The sequence below is a fragment of the Balearica regulorum genome, chromosome 5 (genome assembly GCF_011004875.1).
Source record: "Balearica regulorum gibbericeps isolate bBalReg1 chromosome 5, bBalReg1.pri, whole genome shotgun sequence".
Lineage (NCBI taxonomy): Eukaryota > Metazoa > Chordata > Aves > Gruiformes > Gruidae > Balearica > Balearica regulorum.
Window position 1 is genome coordinate 28,543,646 of NC_046188.1, and position 18,094 is coordinate 28,561,739.

General features: G+C 41.0%; 1 protein-coding gene and 1 long non-coding RNA gene across 2 annotated transcripts; one reads left to right on the forward strand and one right to left on the reverse strand.

The window, feature by feature from the left end:
• Positions 1 to 4,065: 4,065 nt before the first annotated feature.
• On the reverse strand, positions 4,066 to 14,733 carry PSMA6 (proteasome 20S subunit alpha 6). The gene is made up of 7 exons (XM_075753975.1): positions 14,533 to 14,733; positions 10,309 to 10,403; positions 9,475 to 9,556; positions 9,062 to 9,217; positions 6,925 to 7,103; positions 5,950 to 6,044; positions 4,066 to 4,274 (listed from the first exon to the last, which is right to left on the reverse strand). The coding sequence occupies exons 1-7, from the start codon at positions 14,606 to 14,608 to the stop codon at positions 4,217 to 4,219; spliced, it is 741 nt and encodes a 246-aa protein (XP_075610090.1). The 5' UTR covers positions 14,609 to 14,733; the 3' UTR covers positions 4,066 to 4,216.
• A 97-nt stretch (positions 14,734 to 14,830) lies between these two features.
• Positions 14,831 to 16,934, forward strand: LOC142601911 (uncharacterized). The gene is made up of 3 exons (XR_012835484.1): positions 14,831 to 14,987; positions 15,492 to 15,664; positions 15,985 to 16,934. It is a non-coding gene; the product is annotated as an uncharacterized LOC142601911 (long non-coding RNA).
• The last annotated feature ends 1,160 nt before the right edge of the window (positions 16,935 to 18,094 follow it).

The window sequence follows — 18,094 nt, forward strand, 5'->3', positions numbered from 1 at the left end:
TTCTGGGAGAGAAAACAAAAAAAGACATAATTTGCTGGCACAAAAATTACAGCTTGGCTTGCGTGTCCTAATCTGCACTGCATACCATGCTGTGAAAGCCTTAGCTAGGAAACTTTATTCCAGAGGCTTGTGGTTCAATGTATGCATCAGCTAAGCCACGACAAGTTGCACAGCAAGGCCATGCGGTGCATCTGCGGTGTCGGGAAGCTCAGCTACAGCTGACAGGTTCTAAAAAGGACCAGGAGAAAAAATCCTAACCCAAAAAATGGAAGCACACACTTGTTTGTAGGTGAGTCAATTCTGCCAAATGCAGTTAGCTGGATTTTGACTTCGTGATATGCTGGGTCTGTCTATTCACCAGGTTTACAGTCAAGTACATTACAGTTGCCATATTTAACATTGTAGCACAGAATTTTCATAGATGATGGCAACACAGGTAAGACTACTACAACAGAAAAAATTACTATGCTAAAAAGAAAGCTTGGTGAACAGCAGCAAGTACTAATAACTGGGGGTTTTGATAGTCATTTAAGAAATGCAAGTTTATCTGTACGTAGTACAGAGGACAGGAGAAAGTTTTGGTTTTTTGTTTTGGGTGTGTTTTTTTAAAATGTGAGAATCATGATAAGCAAACAAAGTCCAGTCACTATTTTAAACAGCTTTGCATAAACACGTGATGATCCTTGTTTTAGTTTGGGCATGAGAGGTTTAAGTTCACTGTTCCAACGGATCCTGAACTACAGGATGTCTTGCATTGTTTCCAAATAGTTAGGGTTACAGCAAAACAAGAGAACAGAACAAATTGTTACTAGCAAGAACTGGCTGGAACACGCTATGACAATTTAAGAACTTCCCATGTGGAAAAAAAAAAAAAACCAAACCCACTGATTACAAAACAAAAAGTAATGGCCCTACCATTATTACCCTGGTAATGTAGGGTTTTTTCTAGAAAACATAAATACTGTCATGGATACGCTTCACAAAACTTAATCTCATGAGCCAACAAGGCTGCTGTTTTGCAGAACTCAAAACAGCATGCTTTGCTTCTATGTCAGGGCGAAAATAAAAGAGAAAACTAATTATTTTTTTTCTTCAGATGCCAGCAAGCTACAGATCTAGTTCTTTCATCTTACTTCCAACAACGTGCACTGAACCATAACATTTATTTGGTACACCTGGACATTGGCTTAATGAGAAACAGGACAAAGAAGGTAGAGAAGAATGCAGCGTATTATTCCATGTCATTAAAATTGCTGGAATCTATCTACACATACTTGCTCCACCTGAACTCCCCATCTACCCCTCTGTGCTTAGACTGTCATCGCTGGAGGCTTTACAGTGAAAAGGTACGGTCTAATGCTGTGCGTACAAATTGATTCTGTACCACATGTTGCACTTCAGAAGTATCTGAAATCCTAGAGAGGTTCATTACTGCCTGCCTTAAGATCTCTTTTTTCCAGGCTGAACACACAGGCAGCTCCTGATGACCCACGGACTATTTATGTTAAGATTCCCTGTGAAGCTATTTCTGTCTGTAATACATGCTGTTACTGCTTCTGGGCACCCCTGGGGGGTGGGGGGGTTGCTCATAAGAAATCCAGATGCTTTTCAGAGTCCAATACTGATTTACCTACGCTGACTGCGTGCACTTGGCATTTGCATCCTTACACACTACAGCACAACTGAAGAGCACTGGGAATGTAACGTGGACACAGTTACACGGCTGTGCAGAGCCAGTCCGAGTTTAGTAGAGGTAACACTGATCTGGCTCTAGTATGCAAGTAAGATTTAATCCCATTCCTGCTTAACTACTTGCGCATTCACACCGTAACTGCATCTACCAGAGTTTTCAGGACTGGCACAACAAACCACAAACACGTGGAGTGAGCCCAACTCTGGTATCACTCCTCTTGGTAAGCTCTACCCAAACCAGAAGCGTTAGGATCACATCATGCACACTAGTTTCTCTGCAAGTGCCAGGCTGGGAACAGCAAGCGATACCAGATACAGTTCCACACCAGACACGGCTGGTACAGTTTGGTTGCAGGTGCTATCTGCTCCAGGGTGTGAGGAATGTGATCGTGTGTATGTGTAATACATGGGGTTTTCCCATTAGGTCAAGTATCCCCACCTGCGTAGCTCCTTTACCTTAAACAACAAAAAGCTTTGACTGAAAAAGAAAAATCCCCATCATTAGTATGAAAGGAGAACCATGAATTTTCACTTCAGGACAAAATATTAGCAAAAATGGCATTTCAGTTGCTGCAATTTTAACTTTGCTTATTAAAAAAAAGAGATGCAACATTCCCAGTTAATCTATTGTAGACAGCTTATTTCATCATCTCTCAACACAAGATGGGATGTCCTGCACTGCAAAAGCACAAGGTATAAACAAACGCCCATTGCTCTCAGAACTACCACCTGAGTTATACAATCACATACAAGCTCTAAAATTTAGAATTAAAGGCGTTGCAGGGAGTTTTTTAATACTAAATACTATGCAAATGTGCTCTAGTCATATGGCTCCCCAACTATCATCTTTTAATTTGTTTTGTTCAAGAAGTCATTAGTGAAGTTTTATATACACAAGTATCAGTAGATTCTATTTTATAGCAGAGTAAATGATGACTTAAGTCTACTCAAATTCCAGATCGTTATACAACTGGAGTATTAGGAAGAAAGGTCCTAGGAAGTTTCAGAAACTCAGCTGTCACTTGGAACAACACAGACCTTTCCAAATGTGCCATTAGTATTTGTTCTGCCAGTTGGTGCACAAAACTGCCCAGAATTCTCAGATAACCAACCCAAAACCAGAAGCAAGGTTGCCTTCATCTTATCATCTATTCTACACTATCTGACATGAGGGAAGCTGAAATTTGGAGGCACCAATGGAAATCCAAGAAGCTTTGTAAACTCAACAATTCACAGTACATTTGAATTTCCCCAACTCAGTTATCACATAAGGTCAGCATTACCTTTTGTTAAAACCAAGCACAGAATTGCATCTCCTTTACTACAATGAACTTGAAAAATACATGTTCAAGGGGCTTTAACTGTAAAGCAAAAAGAAAAAAATTAAGCAATCCCAGTTTCTGATGACTTATGAGGCCTTCCCCAAAGGTCTCAGAAAAAAAATAATCAAAGAGAATTTTGTAGTAATTAAAGCCAATATAGGAATAGCACAGCAGAGGAATGAAGATAAAGAGGTAAGTGGTATCAGCTTGGCATTCTTCCAAGAAGACTTTCCTGTCTACCCAACAGCTACAAGTGCCTGGTGGTCTTCCCTTTCTCCTCAGTATCTCCTCCCTCACAACTTCATCATCTACCTTTTTGCTGCCAAGGCTGAAAACTCTTGAGTTGCAACAGAACAAAAAAAATGCATTTTTCTTCACCTTGACTCAAGTTTTTGCAGTCTTCTCCTAACCCAGAACCTTTGAAGGAGCCAGGGGAATTCCTTGTCAGAGACATTCTTGTTGGTGAACTTTGTCTATTGGCCCCATCCAGCCCCAACGTTGTTTCTGGCACTGCTCAAAGCCTCAAAACCAGGTAGGTGACAAACAGCCAAAATCCCAAAGTACACTGCGTATAGAATCTGTTCCCCTAAATAATTAAACAGTTCTGAAGCTAACATTTATAGCAGATGTCTGTTAAATTCACTATCTGTACCCCAAATAAATCAGTCTGAAGGAATGCACTGAGAATCACAGCTCAGGTTTTTTCCTTCAACTTTTGTCCTATATCCTCATACAAACCTGAGCAAATATTATCTTAATTTCCCCAGTTAAACCAGCAATGTTACAAGCCTTTCAACATCAGGGCAAGAAGAGGACCCATGTAAATGTAAGAATTATCTCAAGACACGCACCCCCCCCCCCCCCAATCTGATATAAACGTTTACACTAGGAGGCAAATAGCTCAGATGAAAAATACAACGCAGACTATAAAATTTCTATTAAAACACAACTAAAAGGCAAGCAGTCATCACAGAAACATTCAAAGTCATCAAGTATTTTGATGAGAATTTCATAGAACTGAAAGTTAATTACATTAAAAAGAGACACCAAGTATTTCAAAAACCTCTGTTTTATTAGTACAGAGTAAAATACATCATATAGTGAACGTTGTTTTCCACACATAATCTAAAGCCATTAATAAGTGTTTTCTTTTCACCAAATATCCTGGCCAGAAGCACAGACAATGGAAATGGGAATGCTAATTAGTCTCTCTCTGCCAGAGCTACAAGGTGCACATCAATCTCTGCTTCTGTAAGGATCCTGAAAGAACAAAAAGAAATCTTAAATAGCTTAAACGATTCTTCCCCTTAAGCTCCAATATTACAACCTAATATCTACACAAATAAGTTTTATACAATGCATCTTTCAGCCCTTTAAAGTCCTCCTGCCAGGGCCACAGGCCGACATTCCAATTCTTTCTGAAAAATAAAGGAAGAATCAAAGGCACTACAGAGCAAAGAGGTAACAAATGGTAGAAAAAGAACAGGTAATTCCTCTTGAGTAATATATTTGCAAGCTGGGACCTGGTGAGAAGAATAGGTATGGTAATTAGTATGATTACTTCAAGGGGAGGACAGGTTTTCATAGCCTTCTCCCTCTGCTTGTTATCCATCCTTTCTGAAAAGGACCTAAGATGGGTAAATGAAGTTTGGCAGAAAGCTAGCACTTGACCCTTGAGCAGCCATAGAAAAGGGTAATGCAGCTCCTTTGTCCTTTCTCAAAAATGCTATGCTATTCTGTTGTCCTAAACACACACCACCAAGCGCAAAACAACCCATCATCACCACGTCAACTTTAAACACATTAGGAAGCACTCAAAAGACTGCACCTGTAGGACCCCAAGGTTTGAAGCCTCTCTCCAATCCCTACCTACCAAGTAGCTACACTATAGCAGCAGAGGACTTTTCTTCCCCATTTAGCTGTTCCTCTTTTTTTTTTTTTTAATTAAACAAAATAAAAGCAATGAAAGACTAAGGCAGAAATAACTGAACTCCTCTGCAGCAAGCCAGACTTACCTAAAATTTAGGTAAGGCATACCTAGAGGGTCATTTTGCATTAACTAAAAAGCCCCAAAACTTACTCTCCCACATTTCATCCATACTTCCACAGCTATAGATTGTGTGGTGAGAAGGCTGTCAAGTACACTATATCTGATGTGAGATATAGCCCTCAGCAGGAAGATTTCCAGGTGCTGTATCAACAGATTAACCAAGTAACCTTGCACTCAGATTCAGACAATAACAGAGGAGGGAGGAAATTGCAAATATCTTGCTTTCACACTAGGTGGGAATCCAGTGTACTCAGAAAGTAAAAGTTCAGCTACTTCCAAATCACTGCAGTGATTTTTAAATCCAGGATCATTTTAATCTTGTCAAATGTAAATAGACTATTTCAAGTCATACAAATTCATAATCTATTAACTATATACTGGAGATGTTAAAAACTGCTACAATTACAAGACGAGCAAGAGTCATTTAAAGATCCCATGTAGAAAAGGATTAAAAAAATTAAGGGACTTGCAAAGTTTTCCCTAATATAAACAGACTTTACTGCATTAGTTGTCATGACTATGATTTGCAAGTGGACTCGATACTAGTACAAAGAAAAATTTTTCTTTTAAGCATGAGAAAATCACCAGACCAGATGTAACTACATTCTAATCATCACAAAGCAATACTCTTTTAAGAAAAAAAAAAAAAAAAAAAAGACAACACTTTACTGGATCCCTTAACCATGACAAGCTTTTTCAAATTGTCGTGTTTTTTTAAACAATGTCTTTTACCCCTATACATTTTGAAGAGTTACAAACAAAAAACACTCCAAAACATCTTCTGACATTTGTCTCTTTTTCTCAATATACCATGACGCAAGAAGTTAAAACTAATCGCACCTAACCAGAGAAACGTACCAAGTTTTATCCACATCAATCACTTACCTGAATTTAGGATTTTCCACTGTAACTACACCAACTTCTATTTCTGAAGGTTTGAAATCAATGGATAGTACAGTAGACAAGCATGTTATTGCTGTCTGAAAGATGACAAAAAACCTTATCATTAAACAGAAAGCACTAAGGTGCTTTTTTTAATTGACATAGCATTAACAACTATCCCTCCTTCTAGTTTTAAGTTGTTTCCTTCCACCTCAAAACCTCAGCTGAAAAGTTTAAAACAGTTTCCCCTTGTTGCAGAACACAGTCCCTCTCTGGTCCTCTCCCTAAAAAGCCCAATCTACAAAAAACAAAGGGATACGTCATTTTCACAGCAGAAAAAAAACCCACAACAAAACCAAAACTTTTTATCATGCACAGATTTAAAACCCCAGGTCCCAAGGACAGAACATGTTTCATTAGTGGCAAACAAGACAGACATCATCATGACAGTCTAAGATTACTCAAAGCACGTGTCACTTGCATAGCTTCCATTTTGGCTTTTCTTCTGGTAATTAAAATTACACTGGCTGTTTTTAAAAGCTGCATTTCATCATGGCTTTATTTATTTTTTTTCCACCCTAATCATCACCTGCTGTAAAAGGCATTCTTTGCAACCTCACTCACACTTATCCCTACAGTAGGGTCATAGTAGTGCTGAAGATGTATTCCTAAAATGATGACTGAGCAAAAAAAAGTAGTTCTGTAAAACAGCTATGTAGCTGGATGCTACATGGGAATGCTACAATTACAGATTCTGCTTCAGCTAACCTAAAGCAGAAAAAGCAGATTAGATGACTATTTAAACACTTGCAAAGTATCTTCAAAAGATTTTCTGCTTGGTAATAGCTATACTTGCTCTGGGAGCTCTACAGAACTGTAAGAAAACAGGAAACACCTAACTGCATTCCTCTATATTGCAAGCCTACATACAGCACATTCATTAAAAACACTTTAACAAATTTGCTTCTGCTGGCCTACCTCTACTGTTTGTTCATATGTCCAGTCAAATTTCTTCTTTACTTTCTTTTCAAGAAAACTGGTTGACTCTGTCTGTTTAACTCCTGCAGCTGTGGCCTTGAATCCACAATAGTAACCTGCCGGATCACACTTGTATACCTGAGGGCCGTGTTCTTCATCGATACCAATCAAAATCATACCTTGAAGAGAAAATTTTTTAATTAATCTCTTTCCCTGATTTTAGCAGTTCCATTCAACTGAAGAACAGAATAGATACTCGTGTCCTGTGAAACGCGTGCATGCACGGCATTGTCGGGAACTAGTCCAATACCTAGAGCTGCGATTCTGTCTTTGTCTCTAATTTGCCATTTCTCACCAGCATCTCATTACCAGGTGCGCAACTTGGTTTACTGCAAACTAGATTTCCCAAAGAAGGCTACTCATTACACACAGAAACATTTTTGCCATGCTTGGTGTGTAGAAAATGACAAAGTCAGGAAATACGAAAGTTTAATCCCGATACAAAGTTAACCCAGCCACGGTTCACTTCCTGTGTATTGTATGACACTTTAAAAGCATAGTTCTATTAACAGGTGCCTTTTACCAGAAAGCAACTTTACAAATATGTTGAAATTAATGAAAATATTAAAAGATCAACTTTAGATTTCTCGACTGTAATCCTGAAAAGCACTGTATTACATCCCTTCTCCTCTTTTCTTTAAAGGAAAAAAAAAAAACCCATCTGAAATGAAATGTGGAAATATCAGAACATAAAACTGAGCCTTTGAAGACCATTTGACTAAGTGCTTTCAAGTTGGACAGACTTCAAGTAACACAAACTGGCCACATCACTGAAATGCATCTGTGTTCACCCACACTTCTAGATTTACAGTTGTATTGTCTCAATATGCATATTAAAAATAACTCAAAAGCAATACTTAAAAAAAAAAAACAACCAAAAAAACCCACCTAAACCCCAGAACAAGGTCAAGATTTTAAATTATTTTCACTTTATACTTGCGTAACTTAACTAGTAATTTTAGCTGATAAGATTCTGAGCAGCTATTATGACAACAATTTTCCCATCATCTCTTAAAAAAAAAGATTAAGGTAAGTTAAGAACAATACATTTTCATTCACGTATTTAAAAAAAAAAAAAAATCACTTTCCAGTAGTATGAAGGCATGGGAAATGCCAAGGGAAGAAAGAAACAATCATTCCTGAACATTACAAGCATAGGAAAATTGCCCCATCATGGAAACTGTGGTGCAACACTGAACGTTACTTCTTTAGTGAGAAGTGCTAGTGCCTACCATGATTACGAGAAGTGATTCATCAATTCTGTAACTATTCTCCTTAAATGAAAAAAAACCAACAACACAAAACCAAACAAACCACCAAGCAAACAAAAAGAAACTCAGACAGAATGCTTAATGAAAGAGTAATTGAGGAAACATCAAGTCATTCATCTCAGTTCCCGGACAGCCTAACAGTACAGTTATAATTTGCTCACAGCTAAATGCAAGAGAAAAAACAAGTCCGACCCAACCTCAGAACGCACAGATGACGAGGAATATCCACAAAACCCAACTTTACGCACATCTTTTTTTTTTACTTAAGCTGCATTTGCTGTTATAAAACAAGACTGGTGTAGAAATGTTTGCAAGTGAAGTATTTTTAAGCCCTTCTTCTCTACATTATGTGTGTCATGGTTAAGAGCAAAAATTATGCAGATTTTTGTCCTATACATACTACTTAGATAAAAAAAGCCACAAAATCAGCACAAGCAGAATTGCACTCTCATGTCTGTTTTAACAGTGATATTTACCCAAACACAGACACCTGTAAGAAGAGCATCTCCCATTCACAGACATCACTGTGCAGTGCAAACAGACTAGACCCCAAAAACTAAGGTGAATAGTATCACACACTTTAAAGAGGCTAAATCATTTACTCCAATTCCAATGCAGTCAATGGCAAAATCATGGCTGTGATTCAAGACTTCCAACACTGCGCTCTCATTCGGCTGTTCATCCCTCTTATTCCTTCAGTTACATCCATATCTCGTGCAATTTGAAAATGGGTGAGAATTTCTTATACTTGAAGTGGCAAGCTTAGACAAGAAACAGAAAAGATTAATTTCATATACTGTACTTACAGCAACCAAGGGGCCTCATTTCAGCATTTTGTGTATAGACCTGAGAAATATCAGCAATCCTTTTACACAGCATATCCACAGGGATGTCATAGCCATACTTGTACTTCCAGTTAGCAGCCTCATAGCGGGCTCTCTGCACCTGGGATCTGCTGTCAGCTAGACAGAAAGAACTACCATTAATTTCACTGAACATTTACCCTGTTTATTCCTAGCACTGCTTGAGAATGCAAAGTCCAGGCCCAACTTTAAGTTGTCTTTAAATAGACACATCAGAATTAGACAAGTCCTCCAAAACCAGACTGAGTGGAACAAATCTCCTAAAGCACTTATTTGTTTTATATGATGCAAAGTTGGTGAACTATATAAAAAAAAATGACACACTTCAGATACTTAAAAAGAGGTGAATTAAATACCTGTCATTCCTGTCATCACACAGCCAATATTTTCAGTAATTCTGAATAAATGAGTCACTGTGTTGGAATCCAGTAACTTGTCCTAAAGAGGAAATAGAAATAAACTAATAGAAAACACTGCCCTTCACGTACAAAAAAGATTGACGCTGGATGCGCTGGTATTTACAGAAGAGCCAAAAAAAAAAAAAAATCAACCAACAGCTAAAAATTGTCTTTCAGGCTCTCCACTATTTACTGCTATAGGCATGTGAAGGAAGAAATAGCAGCATGGGGAAGATAAAAACCTCAATACCTGGAAAAGGCTGACAGCTAAAGCATGACCAACACCAAAGTCCTTTTCCATCTAAAGAAACTTTGAGCACACACATACAAAAACTTCAACTCTTATTTCATGCTGCCCTTCAAACACAAGGGTTTTCCCCCTTTGTCAACAATACATCACCACTGTGCTGAAACACTCATGAAAATCTGTTCTGTGTGCTACTGATATAACATTTTCTGAGTAGGAATCAAAGAAGTCAGGAACGTGATTATGGACAACTCAGCCTTACAAGCCACAGTAATGTATGCATGCTAAAGTACAGCAGGACCAACTTCATGCTTTATTCTTTTGACAACTACAGAGAAAACCGATATTACAGTACTTGGTGAGGAAATGTACAACTGAGCACTAAACAGAGCAAGAACTTGTAATAAGCAGAACGATCATAAGATATTAAATTGAAGCAGCAATATATGTCAACACTAATTAATATAATATCACTGTTGCAGAGTCTTACCCTCACCTTTTTTCTAATCTCCTTCCAGCCTCCCCCTCAAAACCAGACTACTTACAGGTACTTTCTTCTGTGTTACAATTACTGCAGAATCTTTCCCACGAACAGCTACAGATGTAAGTCCGCCTTGGTTTATGGCCTTAAAAGCATATTCTAGAAAAATACATAAAAGTTAATAAAAAACAATGTTAAAGATACTAGTACAAATATCTCTGACACACCTCCCCCCATCACAGAAATCTCATCAAGTTCTGGCCTTTTTAATACTTTAATATTGGTGCAATATGTTGTGTCTTTAAGGTCTTTAGTACAATGCACACAAGAACTTTCTGATGGAATTAAGTCATTGACTCTCTTCACAAAAGCACTAGCACTGCTTCCTTCAAATATTTCTAATAATTTGCCTTTTTGTTCAGGTAGAATGCTTAACACCAACAGAATTTGTTTTAAAACAACAAGGCTATTCTGCACTTGACCAAAACAGTCCAAACTTAACCTACAGTAACTGTAAACCCTTAAATAAAATTTGTTTAACATGCAGAAGTTTAGTGTTTCAAGCATTGTTACCACTGCAAAGATGTAATTTTCTTTTGCAGATTTTAATTGATACAAATGAAAAGTGAAATGATGGACCAGGCACAGAAGATGGGTTTTAACATTACTATCACATTTTCTGACCTGACATTTAAACACCACAATGCTTTTATTAACTTTTTAAAATAAAACTTTTGCACGTGCCAACTAAACAGCATGATTCAGATAAACGTAACAGATTAAGATTTACTTGATATGATCCATGAAATAAACTTCCCTTGATTAATTGTTTCAAAAGCCTCAAGAACAACAACTTTAAAAATCATTTATCTTGCAATATCTGATAAACATTCAGAACTTCCTAATATCTGGTTGGGAGAGGGAACGCTGAGACACTAGCAAAATGTAGATGAGTTTTTTGTTAGCTGTGTGATTAAGACTGGAATTTAGAACATGTCTAAAAAACAGCACAGCAAATTGCTAAAACTATCTTCTAAAATAATGGGACCAAGAAACTCTGCTGTTGTAAAAGCTGCATTCAAATCTGTGGAAGAGACTGCACAACAGGAGAGGAATAATCTGAAAATGAAAAGACACATTTTGCAATACTAGGATCTTGAAGTTCTATCTGCTGAGTCAGTGTTGTGGAAGGGCTGACTGCCATGTATTTATTACGCTCAGGCATCAGAACATTTGCTGGTTACCTGAACATGCCATAATGAATGTTCCCTCTTTCTCTCCGCTAGATGCACAACTTCACTCACCTCTTCACTTACCTTCCCCAGGAGTATCAGTGCTATCCTGGAGCAAAGCACAGAACCCAGTAAGACATGAGCTAGCACAGCCTGCAAACTGGTCATGTTTGAAGCCCTAAGGCCAGGAGTCTGCAACACTTGTTTATTTATGTGTACAAATACCTGAAGGGAGGGTGTAAAGAAGATGGACAGAGCCAGGTTTTTTTCAGTGGTGTCCAGTTACAGGGCAAGAGGCAACAGGCACAAACTGAAACACAGGAGGGTCCATCTAAACATCAGAAAACACTGTGAGGGTGACTGAGCACTGGTACAGAGTGCCCAGAGAGGTTGTGGAGTCTCCATCCTTGGAGATACTCAAAAGCTGTCTGGACATGGTCCTGGATAACCTGTTCTAGGTGGCCCTCCTTGAGCAGGGGGTTGGACCAGATGACCTCCAGAGGTGCCTTCCATCGTCAACCGTTCAGTGACATTTAGGTGGGAAGAGGAATAGGTGCCTTCACAAACTGGTTTTGCTCACAAGTGCTAACAACCAGACTTGCTGAACTGCAGTCCCTTCTCACTCTGTTCCTATTAGCATCTGCGACGCTCAGTTTTCAAAGAGACAAGCCAAAAAAGTATAGGGGGGGCTCTTACAGTATAACAAATCCAAATATTTATATTGCTAATAGCGTTTACATCTCTTTTCTGCTATGCAAGTATTTCAGTAGTACCGCACACACATTCTTTTTGAAAAGAGTAGTTCCTTGCTGTTCCCCAAATATGTCACAACAATCAGAAATTTGAACATTATAATTTTCTTCACCTTCCAAAATTCCACTTAGATGAAACATCGCTTTTGAAGACTGGAACTAATACGTGGCAAGACAACACTGAAGGATTTTAACCACAGCAACAAGAAATATATATATGGAATAACTGTTACTTTTCTAATATGAGATCACTTCAAAGGTGCAAGAGCTTTTTGAGCTTCGGAAGCAGAAGACAGATCTAAGGCAAACCACAGGCATCTCAGTCTAATATGACTACACTGGAAATCTCTGTTCAGTGTTTCCAGAAGAACTTCGAGAAAATCTGAAGTCTTAAGTCAGCCTTAAAGCAACACATGCCCATGCCCATCCTTGACTGCACCTAGTTAATCTCCATCCAGCACAGAGACAAGGACATACAGGATTTAAAAAGAATGAAAGAATGAAAAAAGTTAGATTTGGCTATTTGACCGCAAGCAAATATGCGCTTTCTGGCCGTACTGTGGCTAGATGCCAACAGAGACACTATTGTCGCACCACACCTGAGTTATCAGCCTGGCTGCAGGTACAGTGAGCTCATACTTGCTTGAAGTTAACTATGCACACCTACGTATTTTTCTTCCCATGGCATATAGGTGCTCAAAATATCATTAAGACAGCTTCAGGCTGTGTGCAGAGGCTCTCAAATACACATGTAGATACTTGCTTCTAAGACATGGGTAAAAGATACGGAGGTACCGCACATTCCTCATACATTAACCTAATGGCTGAATACACCCAGGAGGTAGAAAAACAAGGCTCAGTTTCCTCTTTGCTACAGGATGCAGAAAACATTCCCAATCAGTAGTACTGTAACAGAGAAACAGCCAGAAAGGTGATGCGGGCCAACCAGGCTGTTTTAATGGCAACGGAAGATCAGAGCCCATGACTCTTCCATCACAAAGCCACTGACATCCTGTGTGAGGAAGCACTGTCCCTACCATCCACACGTATAAGGCTTACTACGGAAGATGCATACAAACCTTATACACACTCCAGGTGTAAGACAGCACCAGTATGTCGGTATCTAGCACAGGTAAGTTTCTAACTGTGTACAGACACCTACACACAGGCACTTTCCTAGTTGCTCCTTGGAGAAAGAACTGTTCAAGACTGGGCTGTCTGCCCACATAGCTGCCTTCCTGAGAAGAACTCAAGGGCAGACACAAAAGAAACTACTTGCTGCCACTGACCATTCATGCAGTCTGGTCCCAGCAACCTCCTTTCCTGGAGAACAGATGGATGTATGGACATGCCATGCGATGCACATGCAGTGAAGCCACTGCAGCTGGAGAAGAGCTGCTAAGCTCCAGGGGAAGATGGCATCAGGATGATGCTGTCAAAACAATTCATCTGGCTCTGTTGTGAGGATCCCCCAGGAGCACTCTCAATGGACTGTCCTGCCAGACCACAAGTTGACTGTGCTGTTACAGAGTATTCTGCACAAGGAGCACCATAAGGCTCTTCTGCAGAATCTGCTGCACTGGAAAAATACGAATAAAAGATTCAGCGGCCTACAGAAGAAGAAGCAGCTAGGCTGCAGCTTAATTGCAAAATGTTCAAAGAAGCCTGGGAGTAAAGGATGGTTACTGCTATATCACAGGCCATGATGTACAGAACACATGGCATTCAGGTGTAACAAGAGAGAGCATGGGTCACCTCCAAAACCAGACTTGGTTACTCTGGCACGCAGGGTTTGAGGCAGTTCAAACCCTATTTGAAACAGCTATTGCAGTTCTTAGATTCCAAAACACAATGCTTGTACCTTCAGCAAGATAAGCTGAAAGAAACACAATAGAGGGAATAAACGGCTTCTGGACATCTGTCAGTTTGGCCTCCAAGCATCTGAAATCACAGGAGGTGCCTCCCCGTGTGGCAGGGGACACTCCAGAGGGCCTACCCTGGCTCTAAGCTTTCCTTACTCATGCGAGGACCCCTTTGCCAGGCCCCCACGCCGGGGACCGCAGCTGCTCCAGGCTCCCACCAGGCTTCTCCCCGCACAGCGCGGGACCAGGCTGGGCGGGAACCGAGACTCTCCAGCCACGGGAGACGCCACGTTTCCCTCCCTTCCCGACGGCAGCCAGGCTCGGCACAGGTTTTCCGAGCCGGCTGCAGCCCCGCTCGGCGGGAAGCAGCGGCGGCGGCGTGGGCAGGCCGGACCCGTGACGGGGCAATTCAGGGGCAGCATCCCCGGGGCCGGACACGCACCGACTTGGTAGAGGCGTCCCTCGGGCGAGAAGATGGTGATGTGGCGGTCGAAGCCGGCGCTGGAGCCTCGGGACATGGCGGTACGGGGAGGGGCGGCGCGGCCGAGGGGCTCACAGCGTGCAGGGCCCCACCGCTACCGCAGACAGGGCACCCGCCGGAGCACTTCCGGGTTACGCGCTGCGCGCAGGCGCCGAAACACACAACTCGCGCACCGTCACGGTCCACCCGCCACTGCGCATGCCCGAGCGCCGCGGCGCCTCTCCCCCCGCCGAGCATGCGCACTAGGGCGGAGGGCGGGGCGCTGCCGGTGGAGCCGTCGTGTCGCGACAGGTCACCCACGTCGTGAGCGAGATGCAGACCGTTGCAGCACGGCGGCTGTAGAGTGCTTAACCGGTGGGGCCGATAGCCCGCCGCCCTTCGGCTGCCTGGGAAGGCCGAGGGTGAGGCAGTCGGAGGTGGGGAATTAATTTTTTACACAAAGTATTTCCCTGGGTTCCCTTCCATGAGTATCATTTTAAAGCAAAGAAGTATACTAACCTCAAAAAAAGTTGTTTAAGATGTTAATAATGAGTAATTGTTGCCGCAGCTGCATTATAGTGCGATGTTTAAAAGACTTTTTATCAGTGTCCAGTCCAAGGGGAAATTCCCCAAATTATAACTCGTGAATATGTGCTCTCTTTGCCTTTCAGCATCTTGGATTTCCCCTACTCTTCGTGGAATGTTTTTTGTTTTTTTTTTTTAAAGTCGGTCATTAAAAGAGTTGGAAAAGCTGTGTTTTGGTATCCACACCTCTATTTAAAAATATTATTATTAGATGAGTTTACTCTTTGCTGAAATAGCAGACTACGGGTGCATTTTGTGTATGCCATACGCTAAAAGTCTGCTTTCTTGAATTTTTCAATACACTTTTCCTTGCTTATTAATACTAAGAGAATAAAATGCCTCGCTGGGTATTACAGGACACAGAGTTTGTGCCGTTCGTTAGGGCAGCGCTTTGTGGGCAGCCGTGAGCTGTTTGAAGCTGTGATGCAAGCACTGGGACACAGAGCACGTGAGGACGTAAGAACGTCTCTCCTGGGTCAGACACAGACTCTTGTCCAGCCCAATGCCCCGTCTCCAACTGTGGCCAAAAGTAGGTGCCCAAGGAGAAGTATCAAGAACCTTTTTGTGGAGGGATATTAGTTGTTTAACGTAAATAAGTAAGTTTTAATTAGAATAAATTACTTAGGATTATAATAGGGTGTGATTTGTGCAGTTTGCTTAGCTTTACTTAGTGTGAGTAGATTTGCTGAAGTCTTCAGGCTGCAATAGAGTTATTTTTCTTAGTAATTTTCCTAGCAGGTGGGACAGTGCTGTGTTTAGTCTTTTAGTATGGGAAAGTATTTTGATACCACACGAATGTTTTGGTAGTGTTTTTCCCAAGTCTGGGACTCCAGCTCTGTGTTCTGCCAGCAAGGGCAGGTGCACAAGGAGTGTAAACCAGAAGATAAGGAGGCTCCAACCTTCGGCTGAAACTGCAAATCAACAAGATAAGAGCCTGCCTGCCTGGACACAGAAAAAGAATCCCATTAGATGTTAGAAGACCCCAGACCAAAAATCACCATTGGACTAAAAGACACGTGGACAGCACGTGAAGCACGGGTGTATGGATCACAAGGGTATAGTTGCCCAGAGATTTCTTTGTTCGGGGTCCCCCTCTTTGGAAGTGCCCAGCCCAGGCTGTTCCTGCTGCTGCACCTTTCAATTAAATTATTTTATAAAATCCAACACCTGAGACTCTGCTGTGGGAAACCTAGGGTCAAGCCTGAAGAAGGAGGAAGCACACCCAAGAATAAGTGTGTGCATGCACAACACCATGAATGGTGTATGAATGCTCGGGAAGCAGCTCCTCCTTTAACACCTTAATGACAGTCCCTGCATCCCCTCCCAGTCTCCAGCCCTCAGGAGGGACTTCCCAAGACAGATAGTGTCTGGTTATTTAATAACCCTTGCTGGATTGCTCTTTCATGAACTTGCTGGTCTCCCCTTGAACTCACAGGGACTTCTTGCATCCATGACACACCCGTGGCAAAGAGTCGCTCAGCATGACGTGTTGTGTGGTTTCATCTGAACCCTTGCCTTTCATCTGAACCTTTTGCCTGCCAGCACCATTTGTACTGGCAGAGACGGCAAGCCATTGATCCCTATGCATCCCCTCCACAACACTCACAATTCTTACGATCTCTGTGTCTCTTAAGACCTCTGTTTCTCCAGGCTGAGGATTCCCACCCTCAGAGTCCTTCCACGTACAAAGCTCTTCCATTCTGTAACGGTGGAGTTTAATGCCAGATTTTTTTTTCTCATGAGAAAAAGGGGATGGGAAAATGGAAGTAATTTTCAAGCATTCAGCTTGATAGCCAAAAAGTAAGCAATTGAGAAAATCCTTAAGTGTTTGGAATGAAAGATTCAATATTTGACTTGGACCAAGGAAAGAGTAATAGTTACTCAATACCACGGACACAATGGAGTGGAAGTCATGCTACTTTCAGGAGAAGAGTTTCCAGAAGGTTTCACCATCTATGTAGCAATTTTCTCAGTTTCCAACATACAGTTTTGTTCCAGAAGAGCAACTGCGTTTTGGTTTAGTGTTCATCACATCAGATCAACCACATAAGAATCAAAGTCTGTGTTGCCAGATCTGGAGGAAGACTGTTCTTACTGACATATTTGTAATGTAGTGAACAATAAGCAGGTGATCTTGGAGACGAAGCCATTCACAAAGTAGCTATAACACAGGCTGAATCAGTTCAGCCTTCCTCAAGTCCATCTTGCCAATGCAGTTCCTGCAACTTTTGGAGGACCTGCCTTTCTGGCATTCAGCGTGGACGCATCAATCGAATAAACTACTACCAGACAGACATTAAAAATCCTTAGATTTTTACTGTACTAACAAATAGTAGATCTCAAGTAGATCTGCTGGTAGGTTGCTTTGGTTTGGCTCTCGGGTTTATTGTCAATGAACCCTCTTTACCCCCCCAAATTCCTTTTACATACTTGGAAGCAAATCCTCATATTCACTGTTATCTCTAAATTCCCTTTTTCAGTATCTGACGTTTCCAGACTTACAGCAAAACAAAAGCAATGTTACTTCACAAATATCTTCAAGAAAATGCAAAGAATTAACCTCAGACAGAACTGAGCTTCTGGAGACTCTGTAGATCTGTATGAACAGGCGGAATGCAATTGAAAAAGTCTGTATGTTGATCACTAATGTTTCCTCTCTGGTTCCAGAGAGAGGCGACCATTAATTCTCTATAAGGATCTACAGTAAAGTGTATTAGCAGCAAACATAAGGGAAAAAAAAAAGTCACAACAATTCTGGTACCTATGTTGGGACATCTTCCTGTTGTAAATTCCAGATTCTGTTCCACCTTCCCCTAAATACACTAAGAATGTGTAGGTAGGAAGTGTGATTGATGAGGGACACGTCTGTTCTCAGTCAAAAGGAAGTCCAGGATGCATTTATTCCAGTTAGATGTTGATATTTTGCATGTGTGTTAATGACCAGGGTGAGGTAAAATAC

Excerpts from the sequence above, each read along its gene's own strand:
- PSMA6 (XM_075753975.1), bottom strand. The coding sequence starts at position 14,608 with ATGTCCCGAGGCTCCAGCGCCGGCTTCGACCGCCACATCACCATCTTC. Across the intron at positions 10,404-14,532 it reads GGGACGCCTCTACCAAGTCG|AATATGCTTTTAAGGCCATA; the intron begins GTGCGTGTCCGG and ends GTATTTTTCTAG. Across the intron at positions 9,557-10,308 it reads TAACACAGAAGAAAGTACCT|GACAAGTTACTGGATTCCAA; the intron begins GTAAGTAGTCTG and ends TTTCCTCTTTAG.